Source organism: Zonotrichia leucophrys, chromosome 1, assembly GCF_028769735.1.
Source record: "Zonotrichia leucophrys gambelii isolate GWCS_2022_RI chromosome 1, RI_Zleu_2.0, whole genome shotgun sequence".
Taxonomy (NCBI): domain Eukaryota; kingdom Metazoa; phylum Chordata; class Aves; order Passeriformes; family Passerellidae; genus Zonotrichia; species Zonotrichia leucophrys.
The window spans coordinates 2,242,220-2,266,647 of record NC_088169.1 but is presented as its reverse complement, the minus strand read 5'-3'; the positions used below and the strand labels follow the sequence as shown (position 1 = coordinate 2,266,647).

General features: G+C 49.0%; 2 protein-coding genes across 2 annotated transcripts in view; both read right to left on the bottom strand.

Annotated features, from left to right (window-relative positions):
- Positions 1-8,849, bottom strand: part of MORC3 (MORC family CW-type zinc finger 3) — a 44,688-nt gene extending 35,839 nt beyond the window's left edge. The window contains exon 1 of the mRNA XM_064705177.1: positions 8,730-8,849. Coding sequence (XP_064561247.1) covers positions 8,730-8,768 — 39 coding nt within the window. The 5' untranslated portion in view covers positions 8,769-8,849. The remainder of the gene's footprint in view (positions 1-8,729) is intronic.
- A 4,024-nt stretch (positions 8,850-12,873) lies between these two features.
- The window catches only part of DOP1B (DOP1 leucine zipper like protein B), a 67,857-nt gene continuing 56,302 nt past the window's right edge, over positions 12,874-24,428 (bottom strand). The window contains exons 32-37 of the mRNA XM_064705171.1: positions 23,801-23,929; positions 21,566-21,702; positions 21,144-21,199; positions 20,463-20,594; positions 18,978-19,107; positions 12,874-17,308 (exon numbers count right to left, since the gene is read on the bottom strand). Coding sequence (XP_064561241.1) covers positions 17,051-17,308; positions 18,978-19,107; positions 20,463-20,594; positions 21,144-21,199; positions 21,566-21,702; positions 23,801-23,929 — 842 coding nt within the window. The 3' untranslated portion in view covers positions 12,874-17,050. The remainder of the gene's footprint in view (positions 17,309-18,977; positions 19,108-20,462; positions 20,595-21,143; positions 21,200-21,565; positions 21,703-23,800; positions 23,930-24,428) is intronic.

Genomic DNA, 24,428 nt, shown 5'->3' with positions numbered 1-24,428 from the left:
TCTCTAAACCCCCCTGTACAGAAATCCTAAACCCTGTGTCTCACCCTCTAATTAACCAATCCCTTCACCATTCACCCCGGTGAAACCCTCCTGTCCTCATACAGGTGTCGTCTCCTGTGTGGGATCAAAGTCCAGCCACCAGACACTTCTGGAACATTCCAGGACTCCCGAGCCCCCCAAGGGTGCTCTCGGTGACTCGGCACCTCAGGACTGAGATCCTGAGATCCGACACACTGGTTAATAAGAGTAAAAGGTATTGGGGAAAAATGATAAATATTGTACACGTAACTTTGGGTATAAAGATAGGTGACCGCCCGGAGGGCAGGGAGTGTGCTCATGGCTGGCTGCTGAGCAGAGCTCTGTCGGGCCGAGAGAAAATCTTTTAGATAAACAATTAATAAACACCGAGACCGAGAAAAGAACTGAAGCCTCTTCTGTTCCTTTGAAACGCGGCTGCCCCAAGGCCACCCCGGGCCTTTCCAGGCCACCCAAACAGCCGAAAACCGGACACAGGGAGTCAGGCTAAGCCAGCAAACACCTCCAAGAAATTCTGAATCCTAAAGAAAATTCCTCTGGGTTTTAATGGAAACCTCACATGTGGGCAAAAGGATCTTGGGATTTCTCCCTCCAGGGGATCCTCAGAGCCCTGGGGGATTCTGCAGCATCTGCTCCTGGGTTTTCCTAAGCTTTGGGATCCAAATCCACCAGAAGGTTTTTCCCACCTGAAATCCCTCCCTGGCAAAACAAAACCTCATTTAAAAACCCCAACCCAGCACAGGGATGCACATTCAGGGATTTGGCATCTGCTCAGCTCCCTGCTGGAACAGGGAACAACTCCAGGCACACAGGAGGCTGCAAGAGCTGGATTCCCTGCTGGATTCATGGATTCACTGCTGGATTCCCTGCTGGATTCATTCCTGGATTCCCTGCTGGATTCATGGCTGGATTCATGGATTCATGGCTGGATTCATGGATTCATTCCTGGATTCCCTGCTGGATTCATTCCTGGATTCCCTCCTGGATTCCCGGATTCATTCCTGGATTCCCTGCTGGATTAATTCCTGGATTCCCTGCTGGATTCATGGCTGGATTCATGGATTCATTCCTGGATTCCCTGCTGGATTCATGGCTGGATTCATGGCTGGATTCATGGATTCATTCCTGGATTCATTCCTGGATTCCCTGCTGGATTCATTCCTGGATTCATTCCTGGATTCATGGCTGGATTCATGGACTCATTCCTGGATTCCCTGCTGGATTCATTCCTGGATTCCCTGCTGGATTCATGGATTCATTCCTGGATTCCCTCCTGGATTCATTCCTGAATTCCCTCCTGGATTCCCTGCTGGATTCATGGCTTGGCTCCCTGCTGGATTCATTCCTGGATTCATTCCTGGATTCCCTCCTGGATTCCCTGCTGGATTCATGGCTTGGCTCCCTGCTGGATTCATGGATTCATTCCTGGATTCCCTCCTGGATTCCCAGCTGGATTCATGGAATCTCAGCAAGAGGGACTTGGCAAGAAGCCCTGACTGTGCTTTAGACAGAGGCATCAACTCACACTTGGGAATTTCATGGAATTCTTGAGGCTGGCACAGCCCTGCCAGCCCATGCAGTGCCAGCTGTGCCCCACGGGCACCTCCAGGGCACACCTGCAGGGATGGGCACTGCAAAGCTCCCTGGGAATCTCCTTCCAAAGCCTGAGCTCCCTTTCCATGGGCAAATTCCTTCTGAAAAGGAAGCAGCACCTCCCCTGACCATCAGACAACACTGAGGGAGGACAGAAAGAACCTCAATGTCACCCACAGTGTCACCATCACCAATAAATGTCCTTTTTTGCCTGTGAACCAAACCAATCTGTGTGCACAGCAATCAAAGCTTGCCTGTGTAACACAACAACAGCTGCACTGCTGTGAACCAGTGGGAATTGTGAAAACAACATCTCAGGAGGAATCCTGCTGGCATTCTGCAGATCAGTGCCTGGGGGAGGCCTGAGAAAGGCTGCAATGGGCTGGGAACTGGCACAGGGACAGGAGGGGCAAGGAGGGAACTGGAACCAACCTCCCACCCCTCAGCAAAAGCTGAGCACGAGGGAATTCATGGGAGAGTTAGCCCAGGGCACACAGCACCCCCTGGGCACAGAACCCACACTGGGGGAGGCCTGAGAAAGGCTGCAATGGCTCACAGGGTGGGAACTGTCACAGGGACAGGAGGGGCAAGGTGGGAACTGGAAGAGAAAGGCTGCAATGGCTCACAGCACTGGGAATTGTCACAGGGACAGGAGGGGCAAGGTGGGAACTGGAACCAACCTCCCATCTCTCAGCAAAAGCTGAGCACAAGGAAATTCATGGGAAGGTTATCTCAGAGCACACAGCAGCACCTGAGCACAGAACCCACACTGGGATTGACTTGAGAAAGGCTGCAATGGTTCACAGGGCTGGGAACTGTCACAGGGACAGCAAGGGCAAGGAAGGAACTGGAACCAATCTCCCATCCCTCAGCAAAAGCTGAGCACGAGGGAATTCATGGGAGAGTTAGCCCAGGGCACACAGCACCCCCTGGGCACAGCACCCACACTGGGGGAGGCCTGAGAAAGGCTGCAATGGTTCACAGGGCTGGGAGCTGTCACAGGGACAGCAATGGCAAGGAGGGAACTGGAACCAATCTCCCATCCCTCAGCAAAAGCTGAGCACAAGAGAATTCATGGCACAGCTACCCCAGGGCACACAGCAGCACCTGAGTACAGAATCCACACTGGGATTGACTTGAGAAAGGCTGCAATGGCTCACAGGGTGGGAATTGTCACAGGGACAGCAAGGGCAAGGTGGGAATTGGAACCAACCTCCCACCCCTCACAAAAGCTGAGCACAAGAGAATTCATGGCACAGCCACCCCAGGGCACACAGCACCCCCTGGGCACAGAACCCACACTGGGATTGACTTGAGAAAGGCTGCAATGGCTCACAGCACTGGGAATTGTCACAGGGACAGGAGGGGCAAGGTGGGAACTGGAACCAATCTCCCATCTCTCAGCAAAAGCTGAGCATGAGTGCCACAGGGAATTCATGGGAGAGTTAGCCCAGGGCACACAGCAGCACCTGAGCACAGAACCCACACTGGGGGAGGGCCTGGGAAAGGCTGCAATGGCTCACAGCACTGGGAACTGTCACAGGTACGGGAAGGGCAAGGAGGGAACTGGAACCAATCTCCCATCTCTCAGCAAAAGCTGAGCACGAGGGAATTCATGGCACAGCTACCCCAGGGCACACAGCACCCCCTGGGCACAGAATCCACACTGGGGAAGGCCTGAGAAAGGCTGCAATGGCTCACAGGGTGGGAACTGGAAGAGAAAGGGTGCAATGGCTCACAGGGTGGGAACTGTCACAGGGACAGGAGGGGCAAGGAGGGAACTGGAACCAATCTCCCACCCCTCAGCAAAAGCTGAGCATGAGTGCCACAAGGAATTCATGGGAAGGCTATCTCAGAGCACACAGCACCCCCTGAGCACAGAACCCACACTGGGGGAGGCCTGAGAAAGGCTGCAATGGGCTGGGAACTGTCACAGGGACAGGAAGGGCAAGGAGGGAACTGGAACCAACCTCCCATCTCTCAGCAAAAGCTGAGCACAAGGGAATTCATGGCACAGCCACCCCAGGGCACACAGCAGCACCTGAGCACAGAATCCACACTGGGGGAGGCCTGAGAAAGGCTGCAATGGGCTGGGAACTGTCACAGGGACAGGAAGGGCAAGGTGGGAACTGGAACCAACCTCCCACCCCTCAGCAAAAGCTGAGCACAAGAGAATTCATGGGAGAGTTAGCCCAGGGCACACAGCAGCACCTGATCACAGAATCCACACTGGGATTGACTTGAGAAAGGCTGCAATGGGCTGGGAACTGTCACAGGGACAGGAAGGGCAAGGAGGGAACTGGAACCAATCTCCCATCTCCCATCTCTCAGCAAAAGCTGAGCACGAGAGAATTCATGGCACAGCCACCCCAGGGCTCACAGCATCCCCTTATCACAGAATCCACACTGGGACTGACTTGGGAAAGGCTGCAATGGCTCACAGGCTGGGAATTATCACAGGTACAGGAGGGGCAAGGAGGGAACTGGAAGAGAAAGGCTGCAATGGCTCACAGCACTGGGAACTGTCACAGGGACAGGAGGGGCAAGGTGGGAAGTGGAACCAACCTCCCACCCCTCACAAAAGCTGAGCATGAGGGAATTCATGGGAGAGTTAGCCCAGGGCACACAGCAGCACCTGATCACAGAATCCACACAGGGGAAGGCCTGGGAAAGGCTGCAATGGGCTGGGAACTGGCACAGGGACAGGAGGGAAAGGAGGGAACTGGAACCAATCTCCCACCCCTCAGCAAAAGCTGAGCATGAGTGCCACAGGGAATTCATGGGAGAGTTAGCCCAGGGCACACAGCACCCCCTGAGCACAGAACCCACACTGGGGAAGGCCTGGGAAAGGCTGCAATGGGCTGGGAACTGTCACAGGGACAGGAAGGGAAAGGTGGGAACTGGAAGAGAAAGGCTGCAATGGCTCACAGCACTGGGAATTGTCACAGGGACACCAAGGGCAAGGAGGGAACTGGAACCAATCTCCCACCCCTCAGCAAAAGCTGAGCACGAGAGAATTCATGGCACAGCTACCCCAGGGCACACAGCACCCCCTGAGCACAGAACCCACACTGGGGGAGGCCTGAGAAAGGCTGCAATGGGCTGGGAACTGTCACAGGTACAGGAAGGGCAAGGAGGGAACTGGAACCAACCTCCCACCCCTCACAAAAGCTGAGCACAAGAGAATTCATGGCACAGCTACCCCAGGGCACACAGCACCCCCTGAGCACAGAATCCACACTGGGGGAGGGCTGACAAAGGCTGCAATGGGCTGGGAACTGTCACAGGTACAGCAAGGGTAAGGAGGGAACTGGAAGAGAAAGGCTGCAATGGCTCACAGGGTGGGAACTGTCACAGGGACAGGAGGGGCAAGGAGGGAACTGGAACCAATCTCCCACCCCTCAGCAAAAGCTGAGCACAAGAGAATTCATGGCACAGCCACCCCAGGGCACACAGCAGCACCTGAGCACAGAATCCACACTGGGATTGACTTGAGAAAGGCTGCAATGGCTCACAGGGTGGGAACTGTCACAGGGACAGGAGGGGCAAGGAGGGAACTGGAACCAACCTCCCATCTCTCAGCAAAAGCTGAGCATGAGTGCCACAAGGAATTCATGGGAAGGTTATCTCAGAGCACACAGCACCCCCTGAGCACAGAACCCACACTGGGGGAGGCCTGAGAAAGGCTGCAATGGCTCACAGGGTGGGAACTGTCACAGGTACAGGAGGGGCAAGGTGGGAACTGGAACCAACCTCCCACCCCTCAGCAAAAGCTGAGCACGAGAGAATTCATGGGAGAGTTAGCCCAGGGCACACAGCATCCCCTGGGCACAGAACCCACACTGGGGGAGGCCTGAGAAAGGCTGCAATGGGCTGGGAACTGTCACAGGTACAGCAAGGGCAAGGTGGGAACTGGAAGAGAAAGGCTGCAATGGCTCACAGCACTGGGAACTGTCACAGGGACAGGAGGGGCAAGGAGGGAACTGGAACCAACCTCCCACCCCTCAGCAAAAGCTGAGCATGAGTGCCACAAGGAATTCATGGGAGAGTTAGCCCAGGGCACACAGCAGCACCTGAGCACAGAATCCACACTGGGGGAGGCCTGAGAAAGGCTGCAATGGGCTGGGAACTGTCACAGGGACAGCAAGGGCAAGAAGGGAATTGGAAGAGAAAGGCTGCAATGATTCACAGCACTGGGAATTGTCACAGGAACAGGAGGGGCAAAGTGGGAACTGGAACCAACCTCCCATCTCTCAGCAAAAGCTGAGCACAAGGGAATTCATGGCACAGCTACCCCAGGGCACACAGCACCCCCTGGGCACAGAACCCACACTGGGATTGACTTGAGAAAGGCTGCAATGGGCTGGGAACTGTCACAGGTACGGGAAAGGCAAGGAGGGAACTGGAACCAATCTCCCATCTCTCAGCAAAAGCTGAGCACAAGAGAATTCATGGCACAGCTACCCCAGGGCACACAGCACCCCCTGGGCACAGAACCCACACTGCCCTGGGCTGGGAGCCCACCCAGAGCCAACCCTGCCCAGGCAGGGACAGCCCCAGCAGGGCAGGACGCCCCAAGCCCCTCCAGCCCTGCCTCGCTCATGGAAACAAGGGCACAAAATCAGATTAAAGAGCAGCACAACAGTGGTTTCAGGCCATCACTTTTGTAGTTTCCTGCAGAGCAACCCAGCAGTCAGCAACCACTCCCTAATTCCTGATGAACTCACCAGGAAGTATTTCAGTCCGTTTGTCCTTACACTTCATTCATCAATGCACCACTTTAATTAGCTCATAATTAATTGAGATTCAGTAAAAGCTGGACGCTCACTTTGCCAATCCAGCTGTTTTGCTCCCTCAGCCAAACATATTTCGTTATTAAGTGGGTTTTGTTGGGTAATTTCAATTTCATTTTTTCTGTGCAGCTCAAACCTGAATATCTGAAAGTGACCCCTCCTCAGAGCAGCATCCCCTGCAGTTATAACACCAAATATTGAGGAATAAATCAGTTTATCTCTCAAAAATGACAGGCAGCTTTGGGAATTTCAGTTCCCACCCGTGCAGATCCCAAGGTGTGCACAAATCCCAGAGCCCTGCAGAGTTTGCCTCATCTCAGGAACTCACTGCTTGCAAATAATAAATTTTTGTTGTGTCACCTATCATCACCGCAGTAATTCACTCATTTGAGTGAAAAATGCAGCTTGGTTTAGCCTGCATTTATTTAACAACTTCTTGGGAACAACTCTGCCATTTCCATGGAATTATAGAGGTTGGCAAAGCCCTGCCAGCCCATGCAGTGCCAGCTGTGCCCACCTTGTGCCCAGCCCAGAGCACTCAGTGCCACCTCCAGGGCACACCTGCAGGGATGGGCACTGCAAAGCTCCCTGGCAATCAAATCCCAAGCCCTGAGCTCCCTTTCCAGCCAGAAATTCCTCCTGGAATTTCTGCACAATCCCAGGTCAGCCCTGTTCAATGAACCACATCAAGGGACGGCTCCAAATTAAAAACCACCCTTAAAATATGAACCTGGATCCCTTCCCTGAGCTGCTTCGTTGTGCAGCTGGACAGAAATGTTGCCAGAGCTGCAGCAGGAGATAAAATTCCAGGCTGGGAATGAGTTCCCAGGCCCTCCCAGTGCCTCTGAATCCACGGGAATATTTTATATTCCCAAAGAAGTGAGATTATCAACTCTCCCCGCCATTCTCTGCATCACAAAGCCTTTTACAAAACTGCATCAGCTGCTTCACCTGAGCAAAAAAAAAAAAAAATAAAAAAAAGAGAAAAACCCTACAAAACCCACAGCTTTCACTGGAAAGTCACTGAATGCAAATTCTCAGCTGTGCCTGCGACAGACAAAACCAAAGAGCAGCCTAAAAATAATTCAGAAAGTTCCCAAGTGCATCTTGTTTCGTTTGTACCTCTGAGAGTTCAGCCTGGCAAAGTGATTTCCACCTGAGAAAGATTTTAAACTCTGAACTGCCACATGCAAAGCCTGATTTTTAACATTTTTCCTCTCAAGACGACCAATAATGCATCCAAAAAGTAATAACAAATCCAAATCTTCATCTAAAAAAAAAAAACAACCCTGCTGCAATAAAATATCACACAAAGTGTGGATTTCAAACACTTGCAAGAATTTAAGACCTGAAATCAAAATCTAAACGCAATTTTGGAACTTCGAGGAGGTGACGTTTAGGGCTCATCTCTGGAATAATTCATTTTAGCAACTTTTATTAGGGTAATATAAATTCACATTAAGATAACAGAAATGGATGTTAGGGTAACATAAATCGATATTAGGTGATAAAATTGCAGCCAGAGGTGGGACTCAGTGATCTGGGAGGTCTTTTCCATCCAAAACGATTCTGTCATTCCAGCACTTCTTAACACTCACTATTTGTCACTCAAATATTTCCTAAGTTACTCATCAGAGCACTCCTGCTTCTTTCCCCTGTCCTAAAGCAAGGTGATGAGAACAGGTGAGATTTAGAGGCATTGACTTGGGAAAACCCCTCCTATTTCCCCTAAAAAAAGCAGGAAATTTAACTTCATTTCTATCAGCACAAACAACCGAACCGATCGCCACAACAGCTCGGCAACAGCACCGCGACTGAAAAGCCAACCCAGCAGCCCCGAACTGCGCGAACACTCATCGCTCTCAGCCGCAATTAGGGTTAAACTCTAATTAGGCCGCTCGCAATAAAAGTAGTTAAGATTTGGAGTTCCAAGTCGGCAATTAGAGGTCACGGCGCTCGCCAGAGGCGGGGAAATCCCGCCCCCAGCCCCGAGCCCACCCCCAGCCCTCACCGTCCCCTCGGACAGCCCGGCCGGCCCCACAGAGCGGGATTTTGCCGGTTCTGAGCGGGGATGAGGGCGGGGAGCCCCCGGCCCCACGTCCCCCACAGAGACACTCAGCGCTCCCCGCCCTCGCTGGAGGAGTCACCCCGGAGGTGCCCAAGGCCAGCCCGGACGGGCTCCGAACAGCCTGGGACGGCGGGAGGTGTCGCTGGCCATGACAGCAGGCTGGAAGGAGCCGGTCCCGAGCGGGTCCCCCGGGTGCCGTGTCCCGGCCGGCCGCGGCCCCGCCGCCCGCCCGCACTCACCGCGCTCAGGCGGATCCCGCCCTGTGTTTTCGCCGCCATCTTCAGGCCGCGGCCCCGCGCGCGCTTCCGCCTCCCCGCGGCCTTGCGCGCTTCCGGGCCCGGGCGCGCGCACGCGGGGCGGGGCTTGTGGTGAGGCCACGCCCACTCCTCCGGTGGGCGGGGCTGGGGCGCTGAGGGCGCTGTGAGGGGATGGCGGCGGGGCGGAGTGAGGGGATGGGTTGGGTTGGGACAGGGCTGGGATGTCATCCAGGACAGCTGTGCCCGATCACCGCCTTGTCCCCAGCCCAGAGCAGTCAGTGTCGCCTCCAGGGATGGATACTCCTGAGCACCTTTTCCAGGAAAAAAATTCCCAATATCCACCCTGAGCCTGCCCTGGCCCAGCCTGAGGCCGCTCCCTCTGCTCCTGTCCCTGTTCCCTGCGAGCAGAGCCCGACCCCCCCCGGCTGTGCCCTCCTGGCAGGGCCTTGTGCAGAGCCACGAGGGCCCCTGAGCCTCCTTTGCTCCAGCCCCAGCCCCTTCCAGCTCCCTCAGGGATTCTGCAGCCCCTTCCAGCTCCTCAGGGATTCTGCAGCCCCTTCCAGCTCCTCAGGGATTCTCCAGCCCCTTCCCAGCTCCCTCAGGGATTCTGCAGCCCCTTCCCAGCTCCCTCAGGGATTCTGCAGCCCCTTCCCAGCTCCGTTCCCTGCCCTGGACACGCTCCAGCCCCTCCAGGGCTCTCCTGCAGGAGCAGAACTGGGCACAGCCCTGGAGGGGCCTCTCAGAGCCGGCACAGAGGGACAATCCTGTTGTGGTCATGGTCCCCTGAACAGGGACACCTGGAATCAGCAGAAATGCTGAAGTAGAAACTGCTCTGGGAAGCCAGACAGGAACACTCAGAGCGCCTGGAGGGCAGAAGCGCTGTGGGAAAGTCCCAGCTGTGCCTCAATGGGAAAAGGCCCTGGGGGTGCTGTGACAGGGCTGGACACAAACCCAGGGGTGCCCAGGGCAGCTGGGCTGGGTGGGGAATTGTGTGTGCAGCAGGAGCAGGGCAGGGATTGTGTGGTGGTCACATCCTCTGAACACAGATAGACATGGTTTTCTGCCAGGATTTTCCTGGGAAGCTGTGAGAAAGTTCAGAGAAAAGAACGAGAAACAATTCTTATCTCCATTTGCTACGCCTGTTGTTGTCTACATGTAGAACGTGTTGTGGAGATTATTTACCAAAGAGTGATTTCTTAATTAGACAGTGGATGGTGTTTAGAGGGATTGGCCTCTGACCAGTCAGGTCAGAGCTGTATCAGACTGTCAGTAAGGGTTACAGACTTCTTAGTGAGATAGTGTAGTATAGTATAGTACAGTACAGTATTATAATATAATATAGCTTAATGAAACAATTGATCAGCCTTCTGCAATCATAGAGTCAATACTTATTACTCTCCATTCAGGGGACCATGACCACAATAGGATTGTCCCTCTGTGCTGGGGTCCCTCGAGTGCTGGGCCCAGTTCTGGTGCTGCAGGAGAGCCCTGGAGGGGCTGGAGCGTGTGCAGGGCAGGGAACGGAGCTGGGAAGGGGCTGCAGAATCCCTGAGGGAGCTGGGAAGGGGCTGCAGAATCCCTGAGGGAGCTGGGAAGGGGCTGCAGAATCCCTGAGGAGCTGGGAAGGGGCTGCAGAATCCCTGAGGGAGCTGGAAGGGGCTGCAGAATCCCTGAGGAGCTGGAAGGGGCTGCAGAATCCCTGAGGAGCTGGAAGGGAATGGAGAATCCCTGAGGAGCTGGAAGGGGCTGCAGAATCCCTGAGGGGCTGGAAGGGAATGGAGAATCCCTGAGGGGCTGGAAGGGGCTGCAGAATCCCTGGGGAGCTGGAAGGGGCTGCAGAATCCCTGAGGAGCTGGAAGGGGCTGCAGAATCCCTGAGGAGCTGGAAGGGGCTGCAGAATCCCTGAGGAGCTGGAAGGGGCTGGGGCTGGAGCAAAGGAGGCTCAGGGGCCCTCGTGGCTCTGCACAAGGCCCTGCCAGGAGGGCACAGCCGGGGGGGTCGGGCTCTGCTCCCAGGGAACAGGGACAGGAGCAGAGGGAGCGGCCTCAGGCTGGGCCAGGGCAGGCTCAGGGTGGATATTTGGAAACATTTCTTTATGGAGAGGATGGTCAAACATTGGAACAGGACACTCAGGGTTGTGGTGGGGTCCCCATCCCTGGAAATGTTCAAAAACCTTGTGGATGTGGCACTTGAGGCTGGGGTTTCATGGTGAACGTGGTTGTGGTTCCCTTGGATGTTCCCTTGGAGATGTGGAAGTGTTCCCTTGGATGTGTGGAAATGTTCCCTTGGATGTGTGGAAATGTTCCCTTGGATGTGTGGAAATCTCTCTTGGAGATGTGGAAGTGTTCCCTTGGATATATGGAAATGTTCCCTTGGATGTTGAAGTGTTCCCTTGGAGATGTGGAAATGTTCCCTTGGATGTGTGGAAATGTTCCCTTGGATATGTGGAAATGTTCCCTTGGATGTTGAAGTGTTCCCTTGGATGTGTGGAAATGTTCCCTTGGATATATGGAAATGTTCCCTTGGAGATGTGGAAATGTTCCCTTGGATGTTGAAGTGTTCCCTTGGAGATGTGGAAATGTTCCCTTGGATGTGTGGAAATGTTCCCTTGGATATGTGGAAATGTTCCCTTGGATGTGTGGAAATGTTCCCTTGGATATGTGGAAGTGTTCCCTTGGAGATGTGGAAATGTTCCCTTGGAGATGTGGAAATGTTCCCTTGGATGTGGAAATGTTCCCTTGGATATATGGAAATGTTCCCTTGGATGTGTGGAAATGTTCCCTTGGATATATGGAAATGTTCCCTTGGATGTGTGGAAATCTCTCTTGGAGATGTGGAAATGTTCCCTTGGATATGTAGAAATGTTCCCTTGGAGATGTGGAAATGTTCCCTTGGATGTGTGGAAATGTTCCCTTGGATGTGTGGAAATGTTCCCTTGGAGATGTGGAAATGTTCCCTTGGATGTGTGGAAATGTTCCCTTGGATGTGTGGAAATGTTCCCTTGGATGTTGAAGTGTTCCCTTGGAGATGTGGAAATGTTCCCTTGGATATATGGAAATGTTCCCTTGGATGTGGAAATGTTCCCTTGGATGTGTGGAAATCTCTCTTGGATGTGTGGAAATGTTCCCTTGGATGTGGAAATGTTCCCTTGGATGTGTGGAAATGTTCCCTTGGAGATGTGGAAATGTTCCCTTGGATGTGGAAATGTTCCCTTGGAGATGTGGAAATGTTCCCTTGGATGTGTGGAAATGTTCCCTTGGAGATGTGGAAATCTCCCTTGGAGATGTGGAAATCTCCCTTGGAGATGTGGAAATGTTCCCTTGGAGATGTGGAAATGTTCCCTTGGAGATGTGGAAATGTTCCCTTGGAGATGTGGAAATGTTCCCTTGGATGTGTGGAAATGTTCCCTTGGAAATGTGGAAATGTTCCCTTGGAGATGTGGAAATGTTCCCTTGGAGATGTGGAAATGTTCCCTTGGAGATGTGGAAGTGTTCCCTTGGAGATGTGGAAATGTTCCCTTGGAGATGTGGAAATGTTCCCTTGGATGTTGAAGTGTTCCCTTGGATATGTGGAAATGTTCCCTTGGAGATGTGGAAATGTTCCCTTGGATGTGTGGAAATGTTCCCTTGGAGATGTGGAAATCTCCCTTGAATGTGTGGAAATGTTCCCTTGGATGTTGAAGTGTTCCCTTGGATGTTGAAGTGTTCCCTTGGATGTGTGGAAATGTTCCCTTGGATATGTGGAAATGTTCCCTTGGACGTGTGGAAATCTCTCTTGGAGATGTGGAAATGTTCCCTTGGATGTGTGGAAATGTTCCCTTGGATGTGTGGAAATGTTCCCTTGGAGATGTGGAAATGTTCCCTTGGATGTGTGGAAGTGTTCCCAAGCTCAGGCCTTGGCAGGGGCTGCCCAGGGAGCTTTGCAGTGCCCATCCCTGCAGGTGTCCCCTGGAGGTGGCACTGAGTGCTCTGGGCTGGGCACAAGGTGGGCACAGCTGGGACCTGATGATCTTGGAGATCTTTTCTGTATTTGAATTTAGGAGCTTTTCCAGAGTCAGATAAAAATTAGAATTGGTGAGTGAGCAGTGAAGGCAGGTTGAAAAATAAGAACTGCATTTGAAAAGGCATTGCAAAATAACATTTAATATTCATAGAAGAATTACATTCATGTATGGTATGGGGTACACAACCATCACTTAATGCTCTACACTTCAAGTCCTGCTGCTCTCCAGCAGTTTCCCTTGGTTGCACCTCCTGATTTTGATTTTTTCTTTCAGGACAATGAAATCCTTTGGAATATTTCCAGGTCCCCCTTTGAGCACTGTGGCTCTGCTGCACTGGAGCCGAAGTGTCCCAAGGCCAAAGCTGAGCTTGGTTAGACTGAAAAGCAAAATCACAGCAAAGCAAAAGCATTTCCTGCCCTGGAAAAGCAGAGGATGTCTGGAGTTCCAGGCATTTCCAGATTCCAGATTCCAGAGAGGCTGCTCTGCTTTGGTGGGAGCAGCTCAGAGCAGGAGAGCCCTGCTCTGGCTCCTCAGGGGATTCATCAGGGGGAGAAAACAACCACAGTCAGTCCCACATGGAACAGTAATAAAGTCATGGAATAAAGCAATCAAATATTCCCCTCTGGGCCTGTGGAACTCTGCTCCTCCAGCACTCCAACAGGACTTTTAGTCAAAGCCCTTTCCTCCTCTTTCACACCTTATTTATAATTATAAAAGATCTGCTTGGATACCAAATCATAAAGAACTTTTTCTTCTGCAGTGGAAGGATTCTGCAAGTCCCTTAAATGTCTGATGCCACTGAAAGCAGAAAGTTTTCTTAGATTTTAACACCATTTGATGTGGGATCTCAGCAGCTCAGGACTGAGGTGTCACCGAGAGCACCCTTGGGGGGCTCGGGAGTCCTGGAATGTTCCAGAAGTGTCTGGTGGCTGCACTTTGATCCCACACAGGAGACGACACCTGTATGAGGACAGGAGGGTTTCACCGGGGTGAATGGTGAAGGGATTGGTTAATTAGAGAGTGAGACACAGGGTTTAGGATTTCTGTACAGGGGGGTTTAGAGAAGTAAGATGGAGGAATTGGGGCGTGTCCTGTCCTTCTTCTTCTTCTTCTTCTCCTCCATCTTCTGTGGTGATGGTGGCACTTTGGGATTGGTCATTACTAAAAGTGCACTGGGCAATAAGGGTGAAAGGTATTGGGGAAAAATGATAAATATTGTACACGTAACTTTGGGTATAAAGATAGGTGACCGCCCGGAGGGCAGGGAGTGTGCTCATGGCTGGCTGCTGAGCAGAGCTCTGTCGGGCCCAGAGAAAATCTTTTAGATAAACAATTAATAAACACCGAGACCGAGAAAAGAACTGAAGCCTCTTCTGTTCCTTTGAAACGCGGCTGCCCCAAGGCCACCCCGGGCCTTTCCAGGCCACCCAAACAGCCGAAAACCGGACAGTTTGATAAAATCATGGAATAACAGAATCCTGGAATGGTTTGGGTTGGAGGGGATCTCAAAGCCCATCCAGAGCCACCCCTGCCATGGCAGGGACACCTCCCAGTGTCCCCAGTGTCCCCCTGGCCTTGGGCACTGCCAGGGATGCAGGGCAGCCCCAGCTGCTCTGGGAATTCCGTCCCAGCCAGGAATTCCTTCCCAACATCCCATCTAACCCTGCTCTCCTTTCTCAGCATTTGAAGGGAAATATCCAAGTGTGGAACGCAACCAAACTGAGAGTAAAAGCAGCAAACCATCCTGAGTATTCAGATTATCCACAAAAATTATTGAAGACAGGTGGGAAATGAACACCAACATTTTAACAATGTCCTGCTCCAACATTCATTTCAAAGGGAAACTTTTCACTTGTGCTCATTCCAACAGCATTAGAGACCATTAATAAATTATATTAATAGAAATAATTCACATTCTTTATGACCACACCTCAGTCCACCACTTTCCTTCCCTGTAAAAATGCAAAGATTTAAATAAGTTCAGCACAAGCCTCCTGTGCTGTTATTTTTGTACAGTATTCCAGTGTGTGAGAGGAAAGGATGTTGCATTATTTTAGTTTATAAACCCGAGATGAAAATCTCATCCATCTGTACCTAAAACTGCAGAGAAGCCTCCCTTGTTGTTGTGGGAGTTTGGGAAAGAGAAATCCTTGACTCCCAACCAAATCTTTTCCCATGTCCTTTTTAACTTAGCAAAAGCACTGGCATGATCCCCCTACCTCTCTCACCATCCAGGAACAGCCAAATACATTCTTTTGTACAAAAAACGTTCTTACAAAAACAAAAAACAAAGAATATTATTTGCATTTCAGTTAAGCAATTTCTATTTTTACAGCATTATCTTCATTTAGTTGCATTGCAGAAGCTGCAGCCACCTGAGTCACTGAAAGAACGAAAGTTTTTCATTTAAAAAATATGAATTTAAATATTTTAATCGATTCATTAAAATCAAAATCCCCTCAAGTAATGCTAATTACAAACTGTTCCTGCAGAGGTTTGTGTTTTATGCACATTTCTGATTTGTTAGGAATTGCTAAGCCTGAAGATGCTGCTCTGAAATGACAGCCAGGGCAAAGCTGCAGCTCCTTGCACAATGCTGGGACTCAGACAATCCATCTGTGGGGAATTTGGGGGATTTTTTTTAGAATTTGATCAGTTTAGGTCAAATTAGGGGCTTTCACCTCAGGAAATGACTCGCTGCAAACTGATTGTACACTGACATGCAATATTGGATTTTCCTTCCATTTTTCCTTCAGGACACAGTTCCAAAAACACTTTAAAGTCCTGGAGAACTCCCAGGGCAGCTGCTACTTCCACCAAGTCCAAAATATTCTTCCTCTATTTACAAAACATCTTTAATCCTCCCCACGGAAAACAAATAAACCACAGAAACTCTGAGAAATTCCCACCAAACTTCCCTTATTCCCTTATCTCCACAGCAGCTGGAGATTCCTCCTTTTCACCACCTGAATAACTGAAGAGAAATCCCAAAATACAGCTGGAAATCTGGGGAAAAAACCAGAATTTCAGCCAAGCTTTCTTTGTGGTTAACTCAGGAGTGTCCCAGTGCTCAGCTTTCCAAAATCCCAAAATACAGCTGGAAATCTGGGGAAAAAACCAGACTTTCAGCCAAGCTTTCTTTGTGGTTAATTCAGGAGTTGTCCCAGTGCTCAGCTTTCCAAAATCCCAAAATACAGCTGGAAATCCCAAAATACAGCTGGAAATCTGGGTGGGAAAAAACCAGAATTTCAGCCAAGCTTTCTTTGTGGTTAATTCAGGAGTGTCCCAGTGCTCAGCTTTCCAAAATCCCAAAATGCAGCTGGAAATCCCAAAATGCAGCTGGAAATCCCAAAATACAGCTGGAAATCTGGGGGGAAAAAACCAGAATTTCAGCCAAGCTTTCTTTGTGGTTAATTCAGGAGTGTCCCAGTGCTCAGCTTTCCAAAATCCCAAAATGCAGCTGGAAACTCCAAAATACAGCTGGAAATCTGGGGGAAAAAAACAGAATTTCAGCCAAGCTTTGTTTGTGGTTAACTCAGGAGTGTCCCAGTGCTCAGCTTTCCAAAATCCCAAAATGCAGCTGGAAATCCCAAAATACAGCTGGAAATCTGGGGGAAAAACCCAGAATTTCAGCCAAGCTTTGTTTGTGGTTAACTCAGGAGTGTCCCAGTGCTCAGCTTTCCAAAATCCCAAAATGCAGCTGGAAATCTGGGGAAAAAACCAGAATTTCAGCCAAGCTTTCTTTGTGGTTAACTCAGGAGTGTCCCAGTGCTCAGCTTTCCAAAATCCCAAAATGCAGCTGGAAATCTGGGTGGGAAAAACCCAGAATTTCAGCCAAGCTTTCTTTGTGGTTAACTCAGGAGTGTCCCAGTGCTCAGCTTTCCAAAATCCCAAAATGCAGCTGGAAATCTGGGTGGGAAAAACCCAGAATTTCAGCCAAGCTTTGTTTGTGGTTAATTCAGGAGTGTCCCAGTGCTCAGCTTTCCAAAATCCCAAAATGCAGCTGGAAATCTGGGTGGGAAAAAACCAGAATTTCAGCCAAGCTTTGTTTGTGGTTAACTCAGGAGTGTCCCAGTGCTCAGCTTTCCAAAATCCCAAAATGCAGCTGGAAATCCCAAAATACAGCTGGAAATCTGGGGGGAAAAAACCCAGAATTTCAGCCAAGCTTTCTTTGTGGTTAATTCAGGAGTGTCCCAGTGCTCAGCTTTCCAAAATCCCAAAATACAGCTGGAAATCTGGGGGAAAAACCCAGAATTTCAGCCAAGCTTTCTTTGTGGTTAACTCAGGTGTATCCCAGTGCTCAGCTTTCCATATTTTCCAGGAAATCCAACTCCACACTTTGCTCCAGCTGCTGCAGGAGCGTGCTGGTGCTGCTGCCAGGGCAGTGCAGGGGGGCGGCTGCAGAGGGCTGGCAGCTGTGGTGGGCACTGCCCGGCGCTGTGAATGCCCAGCACAGGGTGTGGAAGAAAGGCAGCAGCTGGGTGATGCTGGACACCGAGTGCAGGCTCAGCAGGGGGAACCTGGCATTCCTGGCAGCTCCCTCAGGGTGCTTTGGGTCCTGGAAGGGAAAAAAAAAATGCAGGGATTTATTAAAGGTTGGAAAGGATCTTGAAGATCATCATCCATGAGTTCCTCCACTGTCCCAGCTGCTCCAAGCTGGCCTTGGACGTTCCAGGGATCCTGAGGCAGCCACAGCTGCTCTGGGCAGACTTTTCCTCACAGGGAATATCTAAAAATCCCTTCAATAACTTCAAAACTTCACAGAATCACAGAAATTCTAGGTTGGAAGAGACCTTTAAGATCATCAAGTCCAACCCATGTTCTAACACCTCAACTAGATCATGGCACCAAGTGCCACATCCAGGCTTTTTTTAAACTCTTCGAGGGATGGTGACTGTCCGGTTTTCGGCTGTTTGGATGGCCTGGAAAGGCCCGGGGTGGCCTTGGGGCAGCCGCGTTTCAAAGGAACAGAAGAGGCTTCAGTTCTTTTCTCGGTCTCGGTGTTTATTAATTGTTTATCTAAAAGATTTTCTCTCGGCCCGACAGAGCTCTGCTCAGCAGCCAGCCATGAGCACACTCCCTGCCCTCCGGGCGGTCACCTATCTTTATACCCAAAGTTACGTGTACAATATTTATCATTTTTCCCCAATACCTTTCACCCTTATTGCCCAGTGCACTTTTAGTAATGACCAATCCCAAAGTGCCACCATCACCACAGAAGATGGAGGAGAAGAAGAAGAAGAAGAAGGACAGGACACGCCCCAATTCCTCCATCTTACTTCTCTAAACCCCCCTGTACAGAAATCCTAAACCCTGTGTTTCACTCTCTAATTAACTGATCCCTTCACCATTCACCCCGGTGAAACCCTCCTGTCCTCATACAGGTGTCGTCTCCTGTGTGGGATCAAAGTCCAGCCACCAGACACTTCTGGAACATTCCAGGACTCCCGAGCCCCCCAAGGGTGCTCTCGGTGACACCTCAGTCCTGAGGTGCTGAGATCCCACAGGTGACTCCACCACCTCCCTGGGCAGATGATTCCAGTATTTGACCACTCTTTCTGTAAAACACTTCCTCCTTAATTCCAGCCTGGATCTCCCTTGGCACAGCTTGAGGCTGTGTCCTCTTGTTCTGTTGTTGTTGCCTGGAGAAAGAGACCGACCCCAGCTCAGCACAGCCACCCTTCAGCCAAACTTCCATTTAAGGAGAACAACAGCAGGCCAAGAGGTTGAAAGTTTATTGGCTGAAAAAGTGGCTGAAAGTTTATTTTTGCCATAAAATAATCTCATTGGCTGAAAGTTTATTTTTGCCATAAAATAATCCCATTTCCAGACCAAAGGCCTCGAAACCAAGATTCCTGTCTTTCCTTGCTGAGCTCATTTATCTGTTGGAACTCAGAGATTCAGAAATTTTATTTAAAATTAAAAAAAAAACCCCAAAGCATTTGTTGAGAAAAACTTTGCTTTTTTACAGAATTTCTGTCATGGAATGGTTTGGGGTGGGAGGGACATCAAGGATCAGCCAATGCCAGGGGCAGGGACACCTTCATCTACCCCAGGCTGCTCCAAACCCAATGTCCAACCTTTGGGCACTGCCAGGGATGCAGGGGCAGCTTCTCCTCCTCTTCCTCACAGGGAATATCTAAAAATCCCCTGAATAACTTAAAATCTTGTGTTTGGAAAAAGTCAATTAATGGATTAAGAACTAAAAAAAGGAGAAGTTTCTTTACCCCGTATTTCATCTTGAGCAGGTCCATGATCCTCACGATGTGTGGTTGGCATTCCTGGTGGTTTTCCAGCAGCTGGGAGGTGACAGGAGATGCTTCTGTGTCCACCTCTGGCACAAAAGCCCATTTGTACCTGGAATAAATGGGTTGATTCCTTAAAAAAGTGGAAATCCTTGTTTGGATCATGCCTACTTTAGTGCAGCACTGCTTGTTTCCACAAAAATCTGTCATAAATATTCTTCTTTGCTATTAATGAATTATTACATTGCTAATTTGCCAACATTTAAATACAACCAGCTCCAAAACATTCCCAGATGGAAAACAATCTCCACCTTTTGTACCTGGAATAAATGGGTTGATTCCTTAAAAAAGTGGAAAAAGCCCATTTGTACCTGGAATAAATGGGTTGATTTCTTAAAAAAGTGGAAATCCTTGTTTGGATCATGCCTACTTTAGTGCAGCACTGCTTGTTTCCACAAAAATCTGTCATAAATATTCTTCTTTGCTATTAAGGAATTATTACATTGCTAATTTGCCAACATTTAAATACAACCAGCTCCAAAACATTCCCAGATGGAAAACAATCTCCACCTTTTGTACCTGGAATAAATGGGTTGATTCCTTAAAAAAGTGGAAATCCTTGTCTGGATCATGCCTACTTTAGTGCAGCACTGCTTGTTTGCACAAAAATCTGTCATAAATATTCTTCTTTGCTATTAATGAATTATTACATTGCTAATTTGCCAACATTTAAATACAACCAGCTCCAAAACATTCCCAGATGGAAAACAATCTCCACCTTTCTCCTCTCCCAATTTTCCAAGTTCAGGAATCCTAAAGAGGATGGGGAAATCCTCCTACATTATTGAAGTCGGAGGGAGAAGACCCACCTTGCATTGATCAGCATCAACTCCAATTTATTAATCAATCAGGCACCTTTTATAACCGTGTTAATCAAGTTCATGCATATTGCAAACCTGAGCTCACAATAGGTCAGAGATAACACACCAACTCTTCCTTATGTTTCCAATACCAAGATTTGGGTTCTCAAAATTATTTTTGCTTTCCCAAAACAGCCAAAGATAGAACATCCACTTGTTATGAGAAAGCTGCCTGAGAACTCTGGTATGCAAGGTTCTCAAGGCCTTCATGTTTGTCACTTTTACTTGTAATTAAAAACAACCTGAGAACTTCTGCTGTTCACAGAAACAGGCTGTGAGAATTTGCTCCTCACAGCTGCCTTCTGAGCCATCCCTGAAAGAATCTCCAACACTACACCACGACCAAATTCTTCTCCCAAATCCCATTTATCACCATAAATTCAATATCACCATAAATTCAATATCACCATAAATTCAATTCAATATTTATCACCCTATATCCAATATCAGCACTCCTAAAAGGAACTGAGCAAAGGCAAAACGAAATCTTGAGGAAAACCAGAATTCTTTCAAAGGCTAAAGGAGCAAGAGGAGAAGAGGGACTCACATTTGGAAGAGGTGCATCCTGTCAGGGGGGAAGGAAAGGGCAGTGTCCAGGAATTTGCAGGCTGCCAGGTACAGGCCCAGCTCCTTGGGCTGCATCTCAGCCCCTTTGCCTTTGCTCATTTTGCTGTTGCTCCTGTGTTTAAATTAAAAAAAAAAATGTCCCATTCAAACTCCAACCCACCCCAGGTTTTTCAGTCAGCACAAGAGGAATGCCCACGTTTACACTAAGGAGCTCCTGGATAATTATTTTTATTCTGTAGGAGGCTCTTGTATGAATGTTTTTATTTTATTTCTGCTCTGTAGGAGCAAAATAATCTAAAATATACCCAAAAAATGGCACCATGTCAAAATATTCAACTGCTGTCTTAGCATGTATTTTTGTACACAAAATAAAGACTTAGTAATTATACACAAAATAAAGACTTAGTAATTATACACAAAATACTTAGTAATTATATTTTTAAGCATATCACTATTTTACCTGATTTTAAAAAAAATCTAAATTATGATTTACCAGTAATAGAAAAATAAAAATGCAATAGCAAAATATCCTCTTGGCTCCTCCCTATCCCAGAGAATTAATTTATTAATTTTAAAGAAATCTCTCAAACTCTCCTCCCTATCCTAGAGAATTAATTAAATTAATTAATTTTAAAGAAATCTCTCAAATGGCAGCTCTTACTTTGCCGGTTCCTCTTCCTCAGTTAATTCTTCCTCCAGCTGCAGAAATGTCTGGATCTTTAAAAAGATAATTATTGAGAAGCTGAAATGTTCACACAACTCAATCCCAACTAAAAGTGATGATTTACATTGAAAATCACCTTTATGACATGTAACAAATGAATAATTCAGGCATGAGATTCCATTAACAACACCAAAATTAATCCAAAAAGGAATTTCCTAATGACAATTTAACTTTTCCCCCCCCCAAATTGTAGATTGAGCTAAAACATTAATGTGGAAACATTTCCAAGCAGGGAAGAGGAAAAAGCTAAACTGGGAAAAGCCACAGGCTGAATTTTTTCCAAATGTAATTTTTTTTCAAAATTTTTTTTAAATGTAAATTTTTTTTTTTTTTTCAAATGTTCAAAACTTCTTTCTTACCAGTTCTGTGACCATGATTGGCCACAGTGAGGTGAGATGCTGAGGGGAAATCCTCAAGAGGAGAACTCTGAAGAACAGAAACATCTGGGCGGCCACCAGCGAGGTCTGGCCCACGCGGAGGTTCTCAGTCAGGCGCTCTGGAGAAGCATAAAAAGGGGAAAAAGCAAAATAAAAGTGGCATTTTAATGAATTTGTGTTGTTTGGGAATTCAAGTGTGGAATCGTGGAAGGGTTTTGGGTGGGAAGGGACATTAAAGATCATCCAGTGTCATGGCAGGGACACCTCCCACTGTCCCCAGTGTCCCCCTGGCCTTGGGCACTGCCAGGGATGCAGGGATGGAATTCCATGCCAGCCCTGCCCACCCTGCCAGGGAACAATTCCTCATTGCCAGGATCCCACCCAGCCCTGCCCTCTGGCACTGGGACCATTCCCAGCTGGGTTTGCACAGGGATCCCTGCCAGGGAAGGTTCTGGAAGGAACCTGGACACAGGGAGTGAGTCCTGAGGGGATGGAACTCAAATCACAGGGGGAAGGCAGAGGGAATCAGAGAAAAGGATTAACAAAATCTGGATTTGGGTTGGGAGGGACCTTAATAAAGATCTTCCAGTGCCACCCCTGCCATGGCAGGGACACCTCCCACTGTCCCCAGTGTCCAGCCTGGCCTTGGGCACTGCCAGGGATGCAGGGATGGAATTCCATGCCAGCCCTGCCCACCCTGCCAGGGAACAATTCCTCATTGCCAGGATCCCACCCAGCCCTGCCCTCTGGCACTGGCAGCCATTCCCTGGGTGCTGTCCCTCCTGGTGAAAGGTCCCTCTCCACCTTGTGGAAGGTGGCAAAATATTGAAGATGGAGGGAGAAGACCCAACTTTCATTGTTCAGCATCGACTCCCCTTTATTCATCAATCAGGCACTTTTTATAACAGTGTTAATTCACTTCATGCATATTGCAAAATCTGAGCTCCTGACAGGCTGTAGAGAAAACTTCAGCTCCTCCTTTTGTTTGCAATACCTGAAGTTTGTTTACTGAAACCAAGATCAGTGTTCTCACCATGATATGAAAAGTTCTCAAAACCTTCATCTCTGTTCCCAGACCGGCCGTCTGTTCCCAGTAGCAGCCAAGGACAGAAAGGTCTGAGAATCTTGTTGTTTATATAAAAGGTGGCTGAGAACCTTAATTATTTACAGGATCAAGCCTGGGAAAGGCTGCTTTACAGCAGGCTTCTAGATTTCCCTCAGCTGAATACCTTCATGGCCTCTTTCTTTAAGCCATGTCTGAACCAGGCTCTCCACAGCAAAACACAATTTGTATTTGATCATCAGCTTTGGGCTGAGTTCTTTGCATTGTATTAACTGAGTTGGAATTCATACAAAGCCTGAGTGGGTTTATGGAGCACAAAATGTGATCAAAACTGGCATTTAAGGAGAACAACAGCAGGTCAAGAGTGGCTGGAGGATTGAAACAATTTCATTTCCACACCAAAGATATTGTACTTGCAGGGACCCCTGTGGCAGGGAGGAATGATGGATCTGACTCCATGTTCTCACAAGGCCAATTTATTATTTTAATATACTATATTATATTAAAGAATGCTAAACTAAACTAAACTAAAGAAGGGGGAAAGGATACAGACAAAAGGGTAAAAAAATAATAATGAAAACTCGTGACTCCTTCAGAGTCCTGACACAGCTTGGCCCTGATTGGCCAAAAAGTGAAAACAACTCACATGAAACCAATGAAACAATCACCTGTGGGTAAACAATCTCCAAAGGAGCAAAACACAGGAGAAGCAAATGAGATAAAAAATGTTTTCTTTTTCCTCTGAGGCTTCTCAGCTTCCCAGGAGAAAAATCCTGGATTAAGGGATTTTTCAGAAAATGTGAATGTGACACAAAGGCCTTGAAACCAAGATTCCTGTCTTTCCTTGCTGAGGTGAACATTTATCTGTTGGAACTCGGGGATTCATAAATTTTGTTCAAAATTAAAAAAAAAAAAAAAAACAAACCCAAAGCATTTGTTGGCAAAGAGGTGACTTTGTTTTCATAGAGAATTTCTACCGTGGAATGGTTTGGGTTGGGAGGGACATCAAAGATCAGCCAGGTCCAGGGGCAGGGACACCTTCATGAACCCCAGGCTGCTCCAAACCCATCCAGGCTGGCTTTGGGCACTGCCAGGGATTTCTGTGGCCACAGGGATTTGTTTGGCAGCCCAGGGAAGGGCAGGGGGAGGCTCACCCTGGATCAGGGGCAGGTACAGGTGGTACTGGTCCATCTCCCCGCTGAAGACGGCGAACGCCTGGCGCTTCAGCAGCATGGCCTTCTGCTCGCAGCTGGGGTACAGCTTCAGGGCACTGCTCTGCATGGCTGCGACACACAGCACAGTTAGGCACCCTCAGGAACTGCCCTTGGGGCTGGACATCAGCCCTGCATCCTCAAATTTTCCAGAAAAAAAACTCTCCTGGGTCAGTTATCCACCCCTCAGGAATTGCCTCCTTTGGGGCTGGCCATTATCCCTGGATACTGAAATCTTCCAGAAAAAAACTCTCCTGGGTCAGTTATCCACCCCCCCTCAGGAATTGCCTGCCTTTGGGGCTGTCCATCAGTCCTGGATCCTCAAATCTTCCAGGAAAACTGTCCTGGGTCAGTTATCCATCCCCCCTCAGGAACTGCCTCCTTTGGGGCTGGACATCAGCCCTGGATCCTCAAATTTTCCAGAAAAAAAACTCTCCTGGGTCAGTTATCCACCCTCAGGAATTGCCTCCTTTGGGGCTGGCCATCATCCCTGCATCCTGAAATCTTCCAGAAAAAAACTCTCCTGGGTCAGTTATCCCCCCTCAGGAACTGCCTTTGGGGCTGGCCATCA